At 41.4% G+C, this 21362-nt stretch overlaps 1 protein-coding gene across 1 annotated transcript in view; it reads right to left on the bottom strand.

Annotated features, from left to right (window-relative positions):
- The window catches only part of LOC103768450 (protein sidekick-1), a gene marked incomplete at its 5' end in the record, with an annotated part of 77383 nt that extends 57225 nt beyond the window's left edge, over positions 1-20158 (bottom strand). Inside the window, 5 exons of the mRNA XM_008935593.1 lie at positions 3026-3220; positions 11384-11482; positions 13481-13670; positions 13932-14047; positions 19921-20158. Of these exons, the coding sequence (XP_008933841.1) occupies positions 3026-3220; positions 11384-11482; positions 13481-13670; positions 13932-14047; positions 19921-20158 (838 nt within the window). The remainder of the gene's footprint in view (positions 1-3025; positions 3221-11383; positions 11483-13480; positions 13671-13931; positions 14048-19920) is intronic.
- Between the last annotated feature and the right edge of the window lie 1204 nt (positions 20159-21362).

The raw sequence follows: 21362 nt of genomic DNA, 5'->3' as shown, positions 1-21362 counted from the left end.
TCCATAAACACACCTCTGCTTGCCTGATCCCTCACAGCTCTGGATGCCAAGCACTTCATTTCCCTGCCATCCCCTGAAACTATTTCCTATATGTTTTTGGCATTTCTCTGCAGCATGCTCTTGCTGACATCGGTGCCCAAAGATTTGTAAGCTATTAGCTGGAGGAAGCCCTTGGTGCCAGCAACCTGTGAGCCCAAGTACAATGCAAAAGGTCAATGCCTCACACTGACAGGCTGAGACAGGTATTCAGGGTTCTTCTATCAGAGGAAGTGAGTGTCGTGCAGGGATTTAATACTCTCTGTTGATAAGCTTTACCCAGCTTGCAGTTTTGGGCAGGTCAGATCTTGTAGACAGTGTCCCATGATTGTGTTTCCTTCTGCTGCTAATGAGAGATCTTAAAATCTCCTCTATTGCAAGATATACTTCCTGACTGTTTGTACAAAACCATTAGTATAAAGAGTTTATTTATGGGAGTTTAGCCACCAGCAAATGCTAAGGTGAGCTGTTTGTGCAGGAATGGAAGGCCAGGCCATATGACTCCATGGAGCACTTATAAATTTCTGACTACATTTACATCCCCTGTCTCAGTTCTGCCCTGATCCCTGGTGTTGACTACTCTGAAGGGTATCACATCAGTATATAGATGGCAAGCACCACAGAATAACCTTGGGAAAAAGCAGACAGAATACAACTTAGGATCTGTAAATCACAGGTATTGTTGTAAAATGTAAAGATTTATATTGAGATTACTCAAGGAATTTCAAGGACAAGAGTAACCAATTTTTCTAATTTTCAAGAGAATTTTTGTGCCTACCTTAGTATCAAGGCCTACAAGGATATTAAATGTGTTTCTACAAATGGAAATTAAATATCTTTTCACTTAAGAATATTTATTGTCATGTATACAAGTTTCAAGTTTGTTTATTTACTTGTTAGCAGAATAGCTGCACTGGATAAATTTCGTTATCATCCCCTCATATCAATCTTGCTGATGTGAGATTGCACATTCTTCTCTCTACACGTTACATATGGGATCACTTCAGCTAAATCTCAGTGCCTTGGGACTCGGTTCCATTGCATGCCTAGAGACACAGCAGAGCCATCCATCAAAAAGAGAAAGGGTTCATTTTATACTATGCCTTGCCTATTCAAGATAACCCTACAGCATTGATAGCAACGAGGGATTATTGTTCCTGCAGCAGAGCTGGGAGTTCTGCCTTGAGCTATTGTGTACCCAGCAACAGCTTGTGTATGGTCTGGGAAATCAGAACACATTTTATTGAAAAGGAGAGGCTCCGAGCTTTGAGCATTCACTTTATTTGGCATGGTGGGTTTTTTTAAAACTTCCATATGTTGTACTTTAAACTTCCACCCACTTTGACAGCAACTAGACAGCGGTGGAAGAAACCTTGAGCTGATAAATCTCTTTGATGGACAGTATCTTTAGTAGAGGCAGTTTAAGTTTCCTAATACAGCTCTAGAGGTTCTTTCTCCTAGGACTGCACTGGGAAGGCTGCACACGACCTAAAAAGATATGCCAGTGGGAATTTTAACACCAGCTAGACAGGCCAGAAGTGGTTGAAATACAGCCCACAGGTCCTCACTGCTGGTGGCGGAACATGAGGCCAACGTCAACTCTTTTTAGAAGAGTTATAGGAAAATTAAGAGGACATTGTGAGCAAACAGCATGGGACATCCTTACACTTGTGCTAAATGATTTGCAAAGTGTCGAGAGGACAAAACAAGAGATTGTCTAGCAGGCACATTTTAAGAACTTTAAGTAAATATGACTGGTTGTATTGTAGTGTAAGATTTGGGCAAGAACCAAGACCAGGCACACAAGCACATGCAAAGGAGCTAACAATAGTTGAAGGGTGTCTATGGAGGCCTGCCCTTGTTGCTGCTGAAGTGTTCTCCTCTCTGAACAGTGATTTTTATAAATCACAGAAGTTGCATGGTCCTAATTCTTGAGGGAGATGTTTTCTTAAAGAACAATATCCAGACAGCAGAGTGGGTCAGAGCAGCACACGGCACAAAATCCAGTGATGCACAAGGGAGTGATATTGGTAAAGTTACCCTGGTTAATTTTGAGTTTGACAGCTCAAGAGAACAGATCCATGATCTGCAGTGAAACATGACATATGGTACAAGAACAGAGGAAAACCCACACTCTGGTTCTTTACCAATATACTCTCTTTTAGCTCTAAATTAAAAAAGAAAAAAAAAATCCACGTACAAGTAGAAAATAAAATTTTTCTAACTGGCAGCACTAGAGAATGGTTCTAAGACTGGAGAACTGAGCAGTTACTTGAGCCAAAGCATTAGAAACAAGCAGTGATGCAGAGCAGATTCTGTAATAGCTTATGTGTCTTTCACATTTTGATACGTTCGGTGTCCAAACATCTGGTTTCATTCATACACACCTAACTCCTGCTTTCTTCAAGTAGGTTCCCTACCAAACAGAGTCTGACTAGAGATTCAGAATGCAAATAACCATTTTATGGCTGATGTAAGAAGCAGAAAAATTCTGGGTGACCCAGAAGCAAACACTCTGCTCGAGAGTGCAGCAGTGAGAGGCCAGAGCAATTCCTAACACGCTAGGTCAGGGCTGAGGTACGATGGAGGAGCTATGGAGAAATCCTGCAACATCACCGCCCCTCATTTTGCATTCCCTAATCAATATCATTCATCCATCACTTACTTTCTTAAGATTGCAATCTTTCTAGAAAACGAGAGAGCTGAAAAAAGATCTGCCTGCAGAAGGAGGCTGCATATGGCCAATATAGCAGCTGATGGAAAAATCAATCTCCAACAGCCCGGCAGGTTAGAAGAACTGTGTCTCATAAAAGTCTGTCTTGCTCACCAGGTTTCTCTAATCATGAGGTTGCTATGGTTTGGGGCGAGTTTATGGGGTGAGGAGGAGGAGGTGTGCAGGCTGTAGCCTGTTATTAAAATTCCCCTAAGTGCAGCACAGGCTCCGAGGCACGGCACAGCAAGTACCTCAACCTGTGGCTGCAGGCATTACCTCTTTTTTCTGTTGTGATCACCGTTGCTTCCAGAGGCTCCCCCCAGCCCTGCCTGGTCTTGGCAGACGTCCGGAAGATGTACGCTGACTCAGGGGTGAGATCTGTAGCAGTAAATTGCCTCACTGTTGAGCCAACCTCCACTGTTGTGAACTTGTTGGGGCTGCTGCTGGCCAGGCGGTAGGCGATCTGATACCCTGAAATCACAGCATCCACAGCACAGAGAAAAGGGGTCAGGATTTTATTTTTCTAGCAGGGACAAAAGGGCGACAAAATTAATAGTTTTAATTCCTTGGTTATTTGAGACCTGAGCAAAGTAATTTACTTCCTTTAGTGTATAGACTTCTGCTATGTGGCAGCCCTCCCCACTCAGGGAAATCACAGAGTGGCACACACAGGGGTCTGTGGAATATTATCTGCCATGAAATGGATTTTGCTTTCCATCCTTTATACTGCCAAGATACCAAACCAGTTTAACCTTTCCTGAGCATGCTGTTACCTTTTTGGAAAGGCAAAGGAACAGAGTCCATGCAGTTAATGCTGCCTGGTTGAGGTGAGACAATGCTCTCAGCTCTCCACCCAAGCACACCCACATGCTCATACACACATGCTCACACACTCTTCTGCCCTCTCACAGCTTCAGCACTGGCTCCAACTAAAGGTTCTTCAGCTGCAGAGCAGCTGGATTGCCCAAACTGTGCAGCCTTCATACCATCCAAGCAAAAGCTTCCCCCTGCTTTTTACACTTTGTTTTCTCAGCTCTCCCACTGCCCTGGAATTGCACAGCGAATGGCAGAACTGCCAATAAAAGTATCCTTCTTCTGTCACTCAACATCCCTGCCCTTGCCCACAGCCCAAGGAAGAAGTCTGCAAGCTGTGAGGTCCTGCTTCAACTGCCTGGCACTTAATAATCAATTTTGCTGATGCCTGTGAGTGCTAAGCCCCTTTCCAACCTGCCTGACAATTAGGTGTTCACAGTTTAACCTGCATTAGTAATGATCCAACTGTGGAAAGGAGGGGCTTCCAGAGCTCTCACACACCACTAGCAACAACTGTCCCCCAAAGAGGATCTGCCAAATGTTCAAATCCTTTCTGTAAACTCAGCAATTGAATCAGCCTCTCGCTTCTGGAGCTCAGTGGTAACTTTCAGTCCAGCTGCTGACTTCCAAAATCAATTAATACCAGAACTGGTGTGGGGCTTTATTGCCCAAGCTGGATCCAGTTGTATGATTAAACGCTTCATGGAGTTACACAGGGCAGAGGGCAGCCAACAAATCCAAATCAAACCAGCTGAAAACAAAACAGTCGTGACATGGTTCTGCCAACTCTCTGCTCATCTTCCGAACGACAAAGGGGTTTGCAGCACCTGAGACTGACTCTTTCTCTTGAAATTAATACCTCAAATTAGAGTTTGAACTCCCATCACATTTTGGCTGCAACAAGAACAACAGGAGCCAAACTTTATTCATGAAGGTCAGCATGTGAAAACTGAGGTTTTAATCTTACCAGTGCCTATTAGACAAAATCAGTGACGTTTATTTCCTGTTTGTTAATATGCAACAACTGCCACATGCCCACTCACAGAAAAGGCACAGAGTTCCCTTTGGAATTCCTTCCTGGTTCCTGGTGTATGCTGTCCCAAACAGTGGAGCTTAACTGGGATGCAGATGGTGTTCATTTTGGTGTGCTGACTCTCCCAGTGCCGTTGATGATGCACCAGTGATCTCCTGTCCCTTTTTCTCTGGTAGGTATTAGGGGCTGTGGAGCAGCAGCCATAGCTGCCTCACACAGAATGAATCTGACCCCACCGACACCTCAGAGAGTGCCTTGGCTCTCCCAGGAGCCTGACTCCATCCTGCAGGCTGTGCCTGCAGACAGCTCTGGGGGCAGAGACTCGCTGCAGTGCCTCAGCAGGCTCCGGGCACCACATCTGGAAAGGGGCATCAGGAGCAGAAGGCTCCCAGTGGCCAAGTGGGCTCAGCCCCTGCTGCCCGGGGTGCCCTCACCCCCCACGGCTGTCAGGGAGTCAGGGAAATTCCTACAGCAGCATTTTCACAGCTGGGTGGATTGCATTAGGCTACTAGATAAAGAGTGGCCTGATTTTTCAGACCTCCTGAGCATGCTTAGATCCTTGCAAAGTCTTAGGGTCTTACAAGTTGAACATTTCATTTCTCCACCTGAAACTACCTCCTTTCACCCACAGCACCAGCTCTCCCATTACTGGTCCAATATATTTCACTGAAGCATTTCTGTATCTTTAATACTACAGTATTCTGATCTTTTTTAAAGCCTACAGAAAGACAGCCAGCAATGGGGAGAAGGAACGGATACACTGCGATCTTTTTGTTGTTTATACAGATGTAAAGAATGCAGGAGTGAAAACCCTGGTGCAGGATTTCAATAAGGAGGGAAAACAGTCAAAGAAAAGCACTGGGGAAATTTTTCACAGCAGCAGGAAAGATGAAGGAAGCAGCAGCTAAGATGGCTAAAGAAGTTTGATAAAGGGACATAAGACGTAAAGAATAAGACCTGGAGGGAAACAGAATATTGAAAGAATAGAAAAGTTGATTTATCTAGTTATTAAAAGATAAGTATGATATCTGGGACACATCCTTGTCAAGCAATTTCCTCTCTTTTCTAAACCTTTGTAAAATACAAAGTGTAGTTAAAATGTAAGGAGGGAATAGAAAGATAACTATTTACTGCTACATGGTGGTGCTCGTGCTGGAAAGCCAATTACAAACATGCTCAGATTAGGCAAAGGAAGACAATACATATCTAGGCCATTATAATAACTTACACAAGAGTCGGTCCTTGGCTAGTGCAAAAACTAATTTAGCCATTGAGAAAGAAGAAATCACTTGTCACAGCCAGTCTCTCTGACAGGCTCCACAAACTCCCTTTCAACACATCCCTGTGAAAAACAGTATCAGCTCTCGCTGTCCTCTCCTACACCTGCCATGTTCACTGACAGTCTGGGTAAATAGCTATTTTCCTGGATATCTCAGGCAGAGTTTACACAAGCAGAGCCATCAGCTTTATATATTTCCTCAGAAACTCAACACTTACCTCAGTCTGATTCAAAGATACACATCCAACCTCTGCACCTGAACTCAGCTCGCTGTTATTGCTGCCTACAACACACCTGAGAGACACCCAGGATCTGAATTTTGATCCTCTGTCACCTTCTCCTTTTAGGCAGCTTCAGACAGCCAGGATACATCCTGGCATAAAAAACATTGCTCTCCTTTTTTTTTTTTTCTGAGTGACACAAAAGACACAGCATTTAAACTACAACTTGGATAATAATTAGGTCTAATGCAAGATCAAAAAGATAAAATTATTAAGTTGATGAATTTCAGCAACAAGGGATGGGAGAAGACAGGAAATGTTAAGTGAAATCAAACGAGGCAAATCAATAGAGGTAAATGGAAAGTGTTCAAAGAGAAATTAATGTATGCTCGAGGGCTAGAAGAGGCAATGACTGCAATTGCTGCAGTGGAGGAATAAGGAAGCTTCCTTCTCTTACTAGATTATAACAATAAGATGTCACAGATGCCTTAGATTAAAAAAAAAAAAAATTCAAAAATCAAAAGTTATGAATGACAGTAAAATCTTTAAAGGGTGATAAGAGGAAAATTCTTTGCAGAAGGAATTATCTTACAAAATATGAAGTATCTGGATGCTCAATAAGAATTCATATTTCTTGATTTTTCTTTCCTTTTTTCCCCATCTAACATTAGACCCCGCCTCCCTTCTGCTATTGGAGTTCTGTGCTTCATCAGGCCAAAACAGCATAAAAATGCCCTGAAAGATCAACTCTTCAGGAGTTTATTTATCCATTGAAACCAGGCTTATTTTTGCATTAGCATCTTTTTAAGTATTTTTTGCACAACTGCAAGCAGCTCCACGAGCCAGGCTTCCTGAACTCCATAAACAGCAACAGTCGGACCCGCCTGTTAAATGTTAGGTCACTGCAACACAACCAGTGGATTCCCCAAAGCAAACAGGCAGGAAGATGACAACATACCATGAATATAAAAAAGCTTTCAAGCTCATCACCATACAAAGCCCTTCAGAAGTGACAGCACCTGTTCACGCAGGCCGTGGTGCAGCAGAGATACAGACACTTATTAATTTGTCACAGAACTTGGGGAAAGCCAAATGATACTGGGAGGTTATGGTCTGCCTAGTGGAGCAGCAATCCAGGCTGTTGATTTTACTGCTTATCTGTTGAAGGGCCAGCGGGTGTGCAAACGCAGCCTGGGATCAAAATATGAATTTGCAAACATGGATTACATCCAATTTTAGTGCTAATTCTCAGTGGAGTTCTTATACTCTTTTGCAGTAAGCTTCAGGTAAATGCTAAATACAAGGATACCACGAGGAATACTAACCAGGGCCTGGAAGGGTATGGGCTGAGCTCTCATTTTCAGGGGGAGCTCATAGCTAGAAGTTAACATATGCACATTAATGCATCCTTTTTCTTTGACAGTATTTGAAGGGACTGTGTTGGGTGCTGGCTGAACAGAGCACAGAAAAGAAGACAGAGTAAAGCCTCACATGGTTAGCATAACATTCTCCAAAGGAGAAATGGAAATATCTAGCAGGCTTCCAAGGTAAAATATTTAAACAAACAAACAAGTGGTTTTCCCTCTTGGTGCCTGGCAGTATTTCATCCTGCTAATCTCTCTCTGAAATGCTAGAACATGTTTTGATATAGATTACAAAAATGTTAGCTGCAAAGGTGCTTGTATACTCAGAGGACAAAGCTGGCAGAGCAGGAACATTAGTTCAAAGGCTCTGAATATAAGTTGCTCTTGCAAAGCAAGTATTTTTTTTTTCTTTCCAACCCCACTACTGAATAGAAGGACACTGTGCAAAATTATGTTAACTTATTTTTTCCAACAACTCTACTTCACTTGACTGTAGAAGTGACAATGGTGTTTTGAAAGTTCATTACAGTAATGAAATTTAAAGGGTGTACAGGCAAAAAAATAAACTTGTACCTTTACTCAGAATGTCACACATTGGGTTTTATCTATTTTTGAAGCACAACTTGGTTCTTAGGAAAGATTATAAAAGTGCCCAGCATGAGTAATTTTTACTTTTTCTCTCTGACATTGGCAGCTAACCACTTCCTCCATGAGCCTCAGTATTTCTACTATCAAAAAAAGAATAAAGGAGAAGTGTTGAATAAAGACAATGGACTTCAAAGCCATGGACTGGGGGAACTGGCAGGCAATGTGCCCCTGGGAAGGAATTCTAAGGGAAAAAGGAATTCAGGTTAGCTGACAGTTTTAAGAGAGAGAAAAAAAAGGGTACAACTATCCCAATGCAGACAAAAGATGTTAAGAGGCCAATATATTGGTTCACTAATGACCTAAAAATCAAATCTGAATTGGACAAAAAGTCGAACCAGGACCCGGGTCTAAGGGAGTGTATAAATAGACAGCACGAGCATGCAGGGACAAAATCAGAGTGGCTAAAGTGCAAAGTGAGTTGTAACTTAAAGGGCATCAAAGGCAAGGAGAAACATTTTATAAATACATTAGAAGCCCGAGAGAAAGGAGAAGGACAGCTCAACTAGTAGGAAGCAAACATGAGCACAAGAGAGGTGAACTAGAAGAGAAGGGAAGGCTGATACCTCCCCTTGTTTCATTTTCACCCATGAAAAAAAGTTGATGTCAACTAGATACCTAACACAAATTAAAGCTGACAACAATATAAAGAGGGATGTAGACTAGAATAGAGAACAGGTTAACGAATATTTAGTTAAGTTAGATGTAATCAAGTCAGAAAGGCCTAATGAAATTTGCTCCACAGTGCTTATATAACTAGCTGGAGCCATCTCCAAATAATTAGTTATTATCTTTAAGAACTTGTTGAGGACAGGTGACATCCCAGAATATTACAGAAGAGTAAACAGAGTACCCTACCTTTTAAAATGGGAAAAGACCGACCAGAGGAATTATGGACAAATCAAACTAAAGTTCAATACCCAGAAAGATCCTGGAAAAAATATATGAGCTGACACATAATCATCGATGAGGATAATAAAGTGCCAAGGAACAGCCAATATGTATTTGTCTGGAGCAAATAATAAATATCAAATAATCTATTTTCCATTTTGAAAGTGTAATTGTGCCAGGTGGAAAGAGTAGATAGGGTCCACACTGACTGAAAGTAAGGCTTTAATATGGTTGCAAAGACCCTCATCAAAAGCAAACAGAAGAAAGAGAATCTAAGAAAAATACTACATATTTTGACTCAAAGACTTAAATAAGTCAAAATGCTGTTATCGATAGCTTGCTAAAAAACTGGGAGGACACATTAAGTATCCTGAGACCTTGTGAATGAGTCTGGTTGTGTTTGATACTTTCATTAATGACCTGGCTGACAGAATTGCCAGTCTACATGCAAACTCCAAAACTGAAATAAAATTGTGAGTGGCCGTGTGCACTTTAGAGGACAAGAGTCTCATTTAAAGTGATCTTGCTAATGAGGTGAGATGGTCTGGAATCAGCAAGATGGAATTCAATAAAGGCACCCGTGAATTATCACACTTAGAAAGAAAAAGCTTAATGTACATATAAAAGAGGGACTGACTGACCTGGAAGCATACTGCAGAAAAAGGGTAAGAATTAATAGTGGATCATCAACCTGCTTAGCTACACCATCAGTGTTGCAAAAAAAGGCAAGTCAGGACAGCAGGAAGTATTCTGGGATGTGTTACTAGGAATGGACTGTGCAAGAGGTTGGAAGGAACAGTCTGCATGCAGCAATAGTCTGCATGCTAAGCATGTCAAGCATTCTTTAAGGGACACCCTTCCCATCTTCCTTCCAGCCCTGCATTTCTATGATTTTATCAGTGATGAGTAAAACCAGCTGAGAAGGGGACACACTGCACAAAACACTCTGCAAAGGCAAAATAAAAGAGTTCCTACTCCGCCAAACTTGCAACTTCAGCAAATAAGGCTGACAAAGTGCAGCAACGTGAGACATTGGAACACAGTCGGGAGAGCAAAATCTCTTTTGTACTTTCTCATCATTTCTATCAAATGATTTTTTTCTCCTTAACCACATCCTGTGATTCAAATCCCAATCTCTACTGAGAGCGAGTTCTAGGACACACAGTTCCTTAAAATAAGCAACAAATCAAACCCACAAGACAACCTGGAAGCCAAGCTTCCTTGAGCTGCAGAGAAACCCTGCGTGGATCTATCTCTGACAGCTAACCACTGCCAAGCTTCACACAGACTTTCTCATTCTCAGAAAATCCCTGCAGCATCTGCCTTCAGATCCCATTTGATGATTTCCCAGCATCTTCAGGCATCACGATCACTTTGAGAAAGTACACACCTGAGCAAACACTTTTGTGCTCTTGACTCAGGTTTTAAATGCAATGCAAGAGCAGTTCTTTGTTTAAAGGGATGCCACCAATGCAAGAGTAAAGTGTGCACCCTTCACCCAACAGTGAAGGCTGCAGGAAATAATGCTGAAAGACTACATGCAAGCCTGAATGATAGCAGTGAAATTAGAAACAAAAAGTTCTGGCAGACTGAGAATGAAACAAAACCCAAAAGCTTTTGCTTCGTGTTTCAGATCTGGGAGACAAATCTTTACTCACCAGCATGAACTACTGTAAAATGTGTTTAACATCAGCAGAGAACATAAAATTGCTGGGTAACCATCAGCAACCTTAACTTTAGGGGCAAAAATAGAATATTACACTGTAAAAGTCTAAGTTCTACGTACAAGTAGTGGCTGGTGTACATACTGCAAAGGCAACCCAAGAGTTATGAGATCAGGAAGTTAAGAAGGTTTTTCATGAATTCCTGTCACGCCTTGTTGCCTCTATTTCCCCTGATGAAGAGCCAAATGTGAGGTAACTCCTTAAGACCTGTCAGACAGCATTATCCAAAGGAAGCAATAAAATAGAAGCACACATGAAACTGAAACATTGGTCATGCCTGGCAAAGGTCAGTGGGGGAAGGAGGGGCAAACCCAGCTCTACCCTGCTGCAGTTCTACAGGCACTTTGTCCAACAGCCAACCAAGCTGCTCACGAACTCAAATGCAGATGGGAAGAGAGATGACAATTCAAACACAGTGCCATGAGTGACATGTGATTCTGGATATGTTCACAAAAACACACACCATGGAGCCAGGCAGCCTTTTCCTCCTCACAAGTTATCATGTCTCTCAGCTGATACTGACATTTTCTTGTCTTTAGCCACAAATTTGCTTATGTGTGCTTTACAATCCAGCATTCAGGGGGAAGGAAAACCCAACAGCTGGAGCTCACTCTGGTCTCCACAGCCCTCTCTTCTCATCCCTGGATTCACCTCTCCCTCTTACCCAGAATAATTCCATTGGGCTCCTCTGGTGGCTGCCACACAATCCGTACAGATGTCAGCCTCACCTCAGGGAACACCAGTCTCACAGGTGGCCCAGGGGCTGGAAGGAAAAACAGGGATCATGCTAGCAAGCTCTGCATGTCAAAGGAATTACAAGTTTTCTGCTCACTTTGCACAGAAGGCAACCTAAGCCACATCTCACTCATAATAAGTAGATGGTTAGGAGTGCCTGCTTGGGTATGTGATATATACACTTGTTCTGAGGAATCATGTCCTGTCAATCCTGTGCCAAATGCCTCCAGCACCCATGGACACCAAACACGAGACAGAAGCACTGCTCCCTACAGTATTTTACCACACCTGTGTAATGCACTGGGCAGGATGCTCTGAGAAAGGAGCTGTGACCTCCAGGGGAGTTATCTCCCAGCAGAGGGTGGGGATCCCTGCGAGCTGTCCACATCACCACCACCTCACTGACTGCATATACAGAGCAAGCCTTTACTGAGAGTTATGTGTCAGCTTAATTTACCTCATACTTGTTGGAATTGAACAGTATCTCCTCTCTGTCATCTGCACCAGCTTTGACCTGCCTTCTGATTTTATGTGTGCATTTTAAACACTTAGGCCTGAGCAGGAGAACCTGAGGCAGGTGAGATGCACATTAATACAGGTGGCTTGTGGCTGCACTGACCACCCCAGGTTCACAAGGTGCAGAGATGCTACTTCATACATTAGCATCCATAAAATTTCCCCTGCAGCACAAATTCCACCTGCACTACCCCTGAGGATACTTTTAATTAATTTGAACCCAGAGGAGACACAACATATTTATGTCAGGGGTATGGAGATGGAAGAGCAATTTGTATTATTTGCCAACATGCACTTAAGGAGGGAACTGCTATAATGGGGTTGTCTAAAACAAACAGTTTTAAATATTTCTCATTATAGCCCGCTATGTACATTTCAATGAGTGCTTTTTCTCTCCCTGCAGAGTTCTGCTAACAGTAATTTCTCTTTGTTTCCTTTCAAAGAAAACCCAAGTCCACACACAGGCAGTGGGCTGAGAAAATTGCTAAAAAAACATCAGGAACCTGCTGTCCCTGTTCCTGTCCCTGTGTGCTCTTATTCCATCCCTGCACTCCACAGAAATGTCTTGTTAAACCAGAGGTCTGAATATGTGTTCAGACCAACCAAATTACCTTAATGACATGGCTTATAGAAACCAATGTTTATTCCACTATTATTGTGAAAAGGTTTTGATAAAAAAGGCTTTTTTTTTGTTCATCTTCGCGGGCAGCAATAAGCAGAAGCCTCTCACACTAATATTAACCTTCATTTAATACAGAAAAGGTAATGAAACTGAAGGTAACTTTAGCATCTGCAAAGCTAAAAATCTTTAAAGAGTTGAACTAAATTTCTGTGAAGCTCCATCAGCAGGTTTTTTTTACCACACCGAGGTGTTGAGACAGCACTGGGGCGAGGGGCTCACTTGGGTTCCCTCAACACATCAAACTGCACTGGGGAGTCTCTGAGCCTGTGGGGAATGCTGGCGGTGGCTGCAAAAGGAAGCTGATATGATCATCTTCCAGGGTCAGTGCCTTATTCTTTTCAGAAAAAAAAAAAAAGCAAGCAAGAATGGATTACTGAAGTTGTCCATCCCATAGCTCTCCTATCAGACTCTCAGTTGCAGCACTATTTTTTTTTTTTTATATATTTTTAGAGCCTGACTGTACTTCAATAGGAATTTATAATTGGGCTCTAAAAATGGCCTTTAATAGAAATTGTCTACACTGAGCTTCAGAGTACAATTTCAGAAGTTTTTTTTTTACTATTCATCAGCTGCAGGGACAGAGGAAACTGGAGACTTTGTTTCTCTGTGGTTTTGACAAATCCTCAGCCCGTGACCAATGGAATAGTGCTGAGTTATACTAGATAGGGACCAAGTCCTTTAGGTTCAAAGTTGATAAAAGAAAAACCAAACAAAACAAATTCAACCAGTCTTAGTTTGAGGTGGCGTCTACCCTTGCATGACTAAAAGAAAGCAGTGTTAAAAAGTTGGATCAAATATGATACTTCTTTGGGTAACCTTTGAACTTACCATCATCCTTGGTCCTTTCTATGACTGCAGGGGAGCTGGGGACTCCATCTCCAATCCGAGTGAATGCCAGCACCTGGATCTCATAGAGCATGTACTTCCTCAGGCCAGACAGCAGGAAAGACTGAGTGTGGTTACCTCTTACTGTTTGGCTCTTGGGTTCAGAATCTACATCTTTTGCTTTAAAAAGTATCTGCAGAATAAGTGTATATGAAATATAGACAGAAAAAGATTGTTACATGAGGACTGAAAAGAGGGGTATGCATTTTAGATTCCTCCTTCTCACAAAATATAAAATTAGATTGTATTCACCAATCATCCATTTCAAATACAGCTTCTTCAGCTGACTTATGAATAATATAAATATCCAGCAGGTGAATAATAAATAACAAATGCAAAAACATATCCAAGCAATGCATTCCAAATTAAATAAGCATGAAACTCCATTACATACCTTGTAACCCAGGATGAGACCATTCTGCTCGGACTCAGGGACTGCAGCCCATGTCAGAAGGATCTGGGTTGAACTCACAGCTTCAGCAGAGACATTCTCAGGAGGAGCCGAGGGCACTGGAGGCACATGGCATTACCAGAAAGCAAAAACAGGTGAGACATACCAGATCACTTTGCCCCATCTCCCTATCTGCTTGGGATCGTTCCAAGATCCCACAGAAGAGGATGCAAGACCCAAAGGACTGGAATAGGTTCTAGACAATCCCTTCTTTTATGTATTCATTCGACATCATCTTTACATTTCAGCCTGCTTCACAATTTCTTGTGAGTTCATCTCAGAAATCACAAAAGCTAAACATTTAATACTAATTAGTGTCTACACACAGACAGTAAATATAGCCAGACATGAATACATTTCCAGTTCTATATATTTGCAGTAATTAGAGTCAAGTTGAAATTGCTGAACTTCTACAGAAGTCTATTTCCTAGTATTTCTTTCCCATACATTTTATTTCCCTATGCCAAAAGCTTGAAATCTTTCTGAATGGGAGTTTAACTTATGGTACAATCTGTTCTAACATGAAGTTTTACGCCACTCTGGCTTCCTATATTATCTGAAAGGAAATTATAGCATCTTGTCTAGAGCTAGCAATAATTTCAACCACTGGATTGCACTCCCGGTTCCATAAGAAGTCCTTTAACCTCTAAGCCTTTTGATTATGTGATAGTGCTCAACATTTGCAATGCATCAATTATAGACAGATACATTAATGCAAGGTGTATTTTCATGGACTGATACGGTGTAAATGAAGGATATGCCTATTTCATTTATGTTGCAAAATTGGCTCTTATGAAACTAGAAACATCATTAGGACTGATGGCAGAGGAACACTGTAATTTTCTCCGACTCGAGAGAAAAGCAAACTTGCATTTTCTCATGCCATTAAAACTCTAACTGCTGCAGAACAGCCACACAACTGCAAGCTTTTGTAGGCAAGCTTAATAGCATGCCGTGTTAAGCAAGCAGAATTCGAGGCTATTTTTAAGAGTTCACATTTTATGTTGCCCTTTTGCATTTTTTTTCTTTTTTCCTGTGGCATTTCCAACATCTGAAGGGTACAGCCTTTTCTAAAGCATGATGCACCTGTCAGACCTCAAGAGAACCTTTCAAGCAAGTTATGTTACACAAGCACTTATGGACAGTAAGGCTTGATTAGGTTCTGAATATATCACAAAAAAGAGCACAAATCTCTGCCAAAAGCAATGCTTTCCTGCCTGTCCGAATGAAAGAACAGATCTGCTGTTTTGAAGGCGAGCTCCTGAAGCTCCTAGCAACATGAACGAGATAATGAGAATGACACCAGAATTAATATAAATTGGAAAAAAAACTCACCGCCCCCCACCCTTGTGCACTCAAGGTTAACCACAGAGATAGTAATTTCTGAAACAATTTCCCTGTTGCCAATTATTTGGGACATGAGAAACAGAGCACCTCCACACAACACCGCAGCAGACCAAAATCCAATTTTTTTTCCCCTCCAATGCTGAAGTGCTTTTTTGAAAAAAAAAAAAAAAAAAAAAAAAAAAAAAATCTTCTAGATTTATCCCCCACAAGGATATAATTATGTTAAAGGAAAATAGATTGCCAGGAGCCACGAATGTCTTTGGATAGCTGCCATAACTTTATCTGTAGATCTTCACAGCGAACTATTCCCACATGAATCACTTCTAGAGAGAGAAAGGGTGGAGGTAGGTCGCAGGAAACCAGGATGTGTAGAGGGAAGAAGCCCTTTCCAGCCATGTTTATTTATATTTTATGTGGTTTGAAGCCTTTCAAGAGAAAAGAAGTTTCTTTATTTTACAAATATTTATTTTCCTCTTTGATCAGCAGCCACGAGATTTCCTGAATTCACAAAAGGTGGAGGCTGTGCCCGGGCTGGCCCTGTGTGCATGGTTGCTATGAGGTGTGTGCATGATCAGGCTGCTGGCGTGGGGGATTTGAAGGCTAAAAAAGGAGAGAAAGGACTATCTGAAGACTTATTAGCCCAGACTCCTCTTAATTGCCAGTGACAGCCAGAGCAGCTAAATGTCCCCTCATGCTGGAAAGGAATTGAAGTCCAATGGCAAAAATACTTGCGCTCATCGAGTGTGTTTCAACTCTCCAGCTCCCACATTAGTGCTGAGGATTTTATTTTAATGTGGATGTATGAATTCAGAACCTGCGAGTCATATTATGGATCTCATTGTTGCCAGACTTTTAGAAGTAACAGACTTTAATCAACCCTTTAAGAATTAATTGAAACATAACCTTCACTTCTCCAACCCTTCTCCTCTCTCAGGATATTGTGATTCACAGAAATAATAGTTTGCTAAGACTAATTAGTGGTTTAACTGAGGCACTATAGATCCCTACTTCCTCTGCAAGTTCCCTTCTTTAATGCTGGTTTCCTTAACTCTTGCACTGAAGACTCTTACGAGCTCCACAGTTGAGTTCTCATTAGTAACCTGCAAGAACAGTACAGAAGCCAAGCAACAGTGTCCAAAAAAATCTCAGAGCTCTAATGAAATGAACCGGAAACACTGGAATGAAATGATGAGCTAATCCAGCAAAATGCCAGCTGCATGATGTACTTTGGAAGATCAAACGTAAGAAATTATAGAGTTACTGGCACTTTGCACTGGAACTTCAATAAGAATTCAAGTTTTTAAGGTTATCCATGTTGGCATCTAAGATCATGCATCCTCTTTCTACATCTGACATAGCCATAATTGATATATAGCAAATGATGCTGTTTCATGTCACTAACTGGCCAAAAGCAGCTTTTAATAAGCTAGTTTGTATTCTGGCTTTCGAAGAAAACTAGATAGTGGGATGCAGTGGTTCTCTACTTTTCCAGCTCATTTTAGCTGAACATTCATCACTGTTTTTTGAAAATAAAAATTAAAGTGGCATATCGTCCATCTGATGCCAATTAAGAAGTGCAAATTTCGAGCAGGGCTCGTGGCTGTCAAAAGCAGAGTAGCTGCAATCCATAACCATTTTGCCTCTAAAATTAGATTCCACAGGCCAAATTCTCTGCTTGTCTAAGCTGACAAATACCCACAGTGACATTGGACCACATATGAATTACCAAGTGATGCTTTACACACCACAGTAACTGCTTCACGAAGGTCAGCCTCTGAAACACCAAGAGATTGATCCCTGCCACAGATATGTGCTTGTATAGGAGCTGATTGTGTGAGACAAGTATACACACTAAGATAGCTCTGTATTAGGAACCCCAAAAATATTAAGGTGCTGGGTTAGAAGTATTTGAGATTAATTGGTTGAAAATAAGAGTGTATCTATCAGGAAGCAGCCCTGTCAAGGTTGTTCTAATACATTAAAGGTCTCCACATTTTCTTGCTTTTTTCTGTATTGTGCCTACCATCATTGTCAATTTATTGAGTGGAGATTGAGCTTGTTACTCAACAGTTATCTTATGCTGTAAAATTTAATGAGTTATTTAATTTCAAACATTATAAAAACGTCTATTGATAAAACTTGTCCTGCTAAAAATCCTAATTCATCCCCCCTCCACCTTCAGCTGCTTGCAACCCTATCCCAGATTCTAATTGTAGGGTTTCCCAACTGTTTTTCAAGCCTGGGTTACCAAAACTTATAGCATGATTTACTCTCTTATAGTTTATTTGGTTTCAATATGTTTGGTATTCAAGAGCTTCAGAAACAAGAGAGTGCCAGTAACAGCATGCTCCCTAATTGTTAGCACGTGTGCTCAGCAATTAGTGATATGATTGCACATCCTAGAATAAACAGAAGTGCTCAAGTACAGCTTTATTTTCAATAAAGATTTTGGACTGTGGTGGTCACACTGTCACTAGATACCACGAGCTGACACAGCACCCAGGCTCCTTGGACAGTGTGAAACACAGAACCATGAGTTCTGCCAATGAGCCACCCTGTGATCCTGACCAAGGCACCTCTGGCCAGCTGTGAGGGATGTTCACAGCCTGCAGCACCAGGCAGACTAAACTTCCCTAAGACCCTGCATCTACAAAATGGAAAAAATAAGTATTTAGGACACCTGCTTTTAAAGTACTTTGAAAACTTCAGCAATAAATAGAATTTTTCTGAGAGTACAGAAGACAGACCTAAAAATGCTTTGACTGCTCTCTCTGGCTTTAGACATCTTTTATTTGCATTTTAACCCCATTTGACTGTGCATACAGGTTAACTGCAGATTCCTTGAAGTTCTCTCATGCAGCTCGCTGCTATGCCAGCACTTCTTATATGTTCTAAATCTAAGAAGATACAGCCAAAAGTCTAAGCCCTGACTTGCTCTATTCAAGAAATCAGATGTTGGTATCAAAGAAAACGCACGGAAAAACCCAAATGAGCCCTTATGGCCTAGATCACAGCTTCGTGTTATTTTGATCCTGGTTTCTGTGTGCCTCCTACAAGCAGTTTCAAGTCAACCTTCTTTTAATACTGCAAGAGAAAATGCCAAATACACATGTAACCTCTGATCTTTAGATGCTGAGCAAGAGCACTATAATCCTAAGGTTTTATGAAATCACTTAATCTTAGTATTTACTACGTATCAAAAGAAGTGCTTGAAGAGCAGCAGAAAGGAGAAAGTGGAGAATACGATATCTTTTTATTATGATACAGAACACTTCAAAACTATTTGGTCTGGGTCATGCTATCTCTAGCTCCACCACAAGCACACCTTGTTTAAAATACCTCTGGCAATACCTTTCCAATTACAGGTTCCCAAAAAGCAGCATTTTAATGGATGGGGATGACTTTGTTTAGCTTTCTCCATGGCTAGTTTATCTGAACCAACAGACCAAATCCTCCCCACCAAGTAATGCTGCATGGTACAGAGCACACAGAAACACGTGTGTCTGCAAGTGTAGGGTGTGCACAGGATTCAATTCCAAAAGACTTCTAATGAAGAACAGTAGGAAAAAAATAAGAAAAAAATATCAGCGTTGAACGTTGCATAAATACAGGTCATAAAGAGCTTTTATTATTAAACTTTTAAACCATATATATAATCCATTTTGTTATTAATTTGCAATATAAATTTTAATGTGTTAGGTGTACTGTTGGGTAGGTTTGGGAGTAGGTTTTTTGGAAGTTTACAGCTCGGGAGCAGTTTTTCAAGCTCTGTCTTTACTGTTGCTACTAAGCTAACAATAATTTACTGTTACTTGGGAGAGAGTTTGCTTATGATATTTGAAGTCTCTATGTTAGCATGGACAGTTCAGCTAGACAATATAGTACTTGTGTTCCAGATCTATATGCAGGTTATGTCTATATAGCCTTGTACAAACAATTTTAGAAGGCAGTTTTGAAAACACGTCATCAAAAGCTCAGATGATTATTTCTGCATGGGGAGAAAAGCTCTCAAAAATAACATGTGCCCTTCTAGAAATATTTGGTGCTGAAATTAATTTACAGATAACCACAACTGTGAGAAAATCTGCCTGAGCCTAGGAGTAGACAGGAAAAGGGGCAGAATGAGGGGCAGTGAGGTACTGGGGAAGGAGAGGAAGCATGAGGGACCTGCTCAGCCAGAGAACATTGCGTACAAGCTGCTCGCTGTGCTGTCCATACTGCTGCCAAACAAGGGTGGGAATGGGGAGAGGCTGGTTTGTTTGCTTTAAATAAATAAGTTAAAGGTTTATGCATGAAAGCAGGGTAGGAAATAAATTACTTCCTCAAATGCTTATATGGTTTTCTGCCTTCATTGCATGTAAAGACAATGGCAAAAAATGGTGAAGTTCTTGAACGTGTCCTTCACATCAGACATGGTGCTCCAGCTTAGCACCTTTGGGTGCTTTCAGGTGTTCAAAAAACGAGTATGTACCACACTTGAGGCTACCTATGGTCTAGTGGTTAGGGAAATGTTAGGAGGAAGACTGGACTTGATGATCCTGGAGGTCCTTTCCAACCGCAGTGATTCTGTGACTCTATGACTTACCGGACTCCCGTGTGCGACCTCTCACTACTTCACTCCACGGTCCTGCCCCGATGGCATTGAAAGCCTGGATCTGCAGTTCGTACTCTGTCCACTCCTCCAGATCTTCAATCGTGTACTCTCTCTCCAGTCGGTCACTAATAACTTTTGTCAGGGTGGGAGACTGCAGATCCACACGCCAGAACTTTATCCGGTACCCCACTGACTCTGGATTGCCATTGTACTGTGTGTCAGGGAGGGGCTGGCAAACGAGACAGAAAAGCACAATATTCCCATGCAGAACACACTGCCCGGGCTTTCAAACTATACACCAAGGCTGCCTGAACTCATGCGAAGCCACAGGAAGGCAAAAAAAATATCGAGTTGATTTTCTGTTTTATTTGATGATCTCTAAATTTCTGTGTTGCTTGAAAGTTCCATTTTTACCTTCATTTTGATCCAAACAGATATGCTCACAGAACTATGCCATTTGCTGTGGGCGTACCAACAGAGATGATATGAACACAATATATTTCAGAGCTTTGTGATTAATTATGGAAATGAATGATAAATTGCTGAAGCATGTGACAAATTCATTTATCGTACATTTTTTACTTTTTTTACTGACTCTCTGCCTACTCATTTATCAGCAGAGATTTATTCTTGTATTCTAATTCCCCAAGCAATTTAGAGATTAAAATATGAAATAATTAGCCTACTTCATGAAGTTTAGAGTTTTTCCCCATAAAACTAACTACATGATGCCACAGATGGCTGAGATTCAGCTCTGAATCACTGGGAAAGTTTGATACACATTAACATCTCACAGCTTAGAAGACTGTATCCCACAGGCAAGCAGGGCTAGAAAAGTGACCCTTATTCTGTAGGAAGGAAGGAATTCCCAGCTCCCAGGGGGACACAGATTCACCTGCAGGTCTTGGAAAAAAATGAGATTAAACACTTTCAAATAGTGATGTTATTAGATACGAAAAAGGCATATTGGGTCATTTTGAGCCTTGGGTGCTGATCCTCCTGAACCCTGAACAGTTTGAGCCATGAGAAACAGGCTTCCACAGCAGGGAAACAATCTTAAAAATGTTTTAAAGTCCCTTGAAACAATGTTGAGTTAATTTTGTCTGAAGAAGTGCAGGTCTGGATATAGTACCACAGGTCTAACAACATGGGCATGTTTTTCACATGGAAAGAGCACGAGTGAGTTATGTGGATCCTATCAAATGAGTTGCAATGGCTTTTCTACAGATAGTGAGGTGACACCTTCAAGTTTGATGTTTTGGTCTTTTAAGGTTCAGAATTAAGTGCAGTGTCCCATTGAGAAATTGGAATTATTCCTTTCTGACGGGAGAAAAACCTTTTTGTTTCTAGGCTGATTTTGATTTCCAGCCATAATGAGTTTATGCATGGAAAAGCTAACATTTGGGCAGAAGGAAACCTGTGCTTCATCAACT

Source organism: Merops nubicus, unplaced genomic scaffold (genome assembly GCF_000691845.1).
Source record: "Merops nubicus isolate BGI_N331 unplaced genomic scaffold, ASM69184v1 scaffold1892, whole genome shotgun sequence".
In the NCBI taxonomy this organism is placed as follows: Eukaryota; Metazoa; Chordata; class Aves; order Coraciiformes; family Meropidae; genus Merops; species Merops nubicus.
Note: the sequence above shows the minus strand (reverse complement) of the source record. Positions and strands in the feature narration are given on the sequence as shown.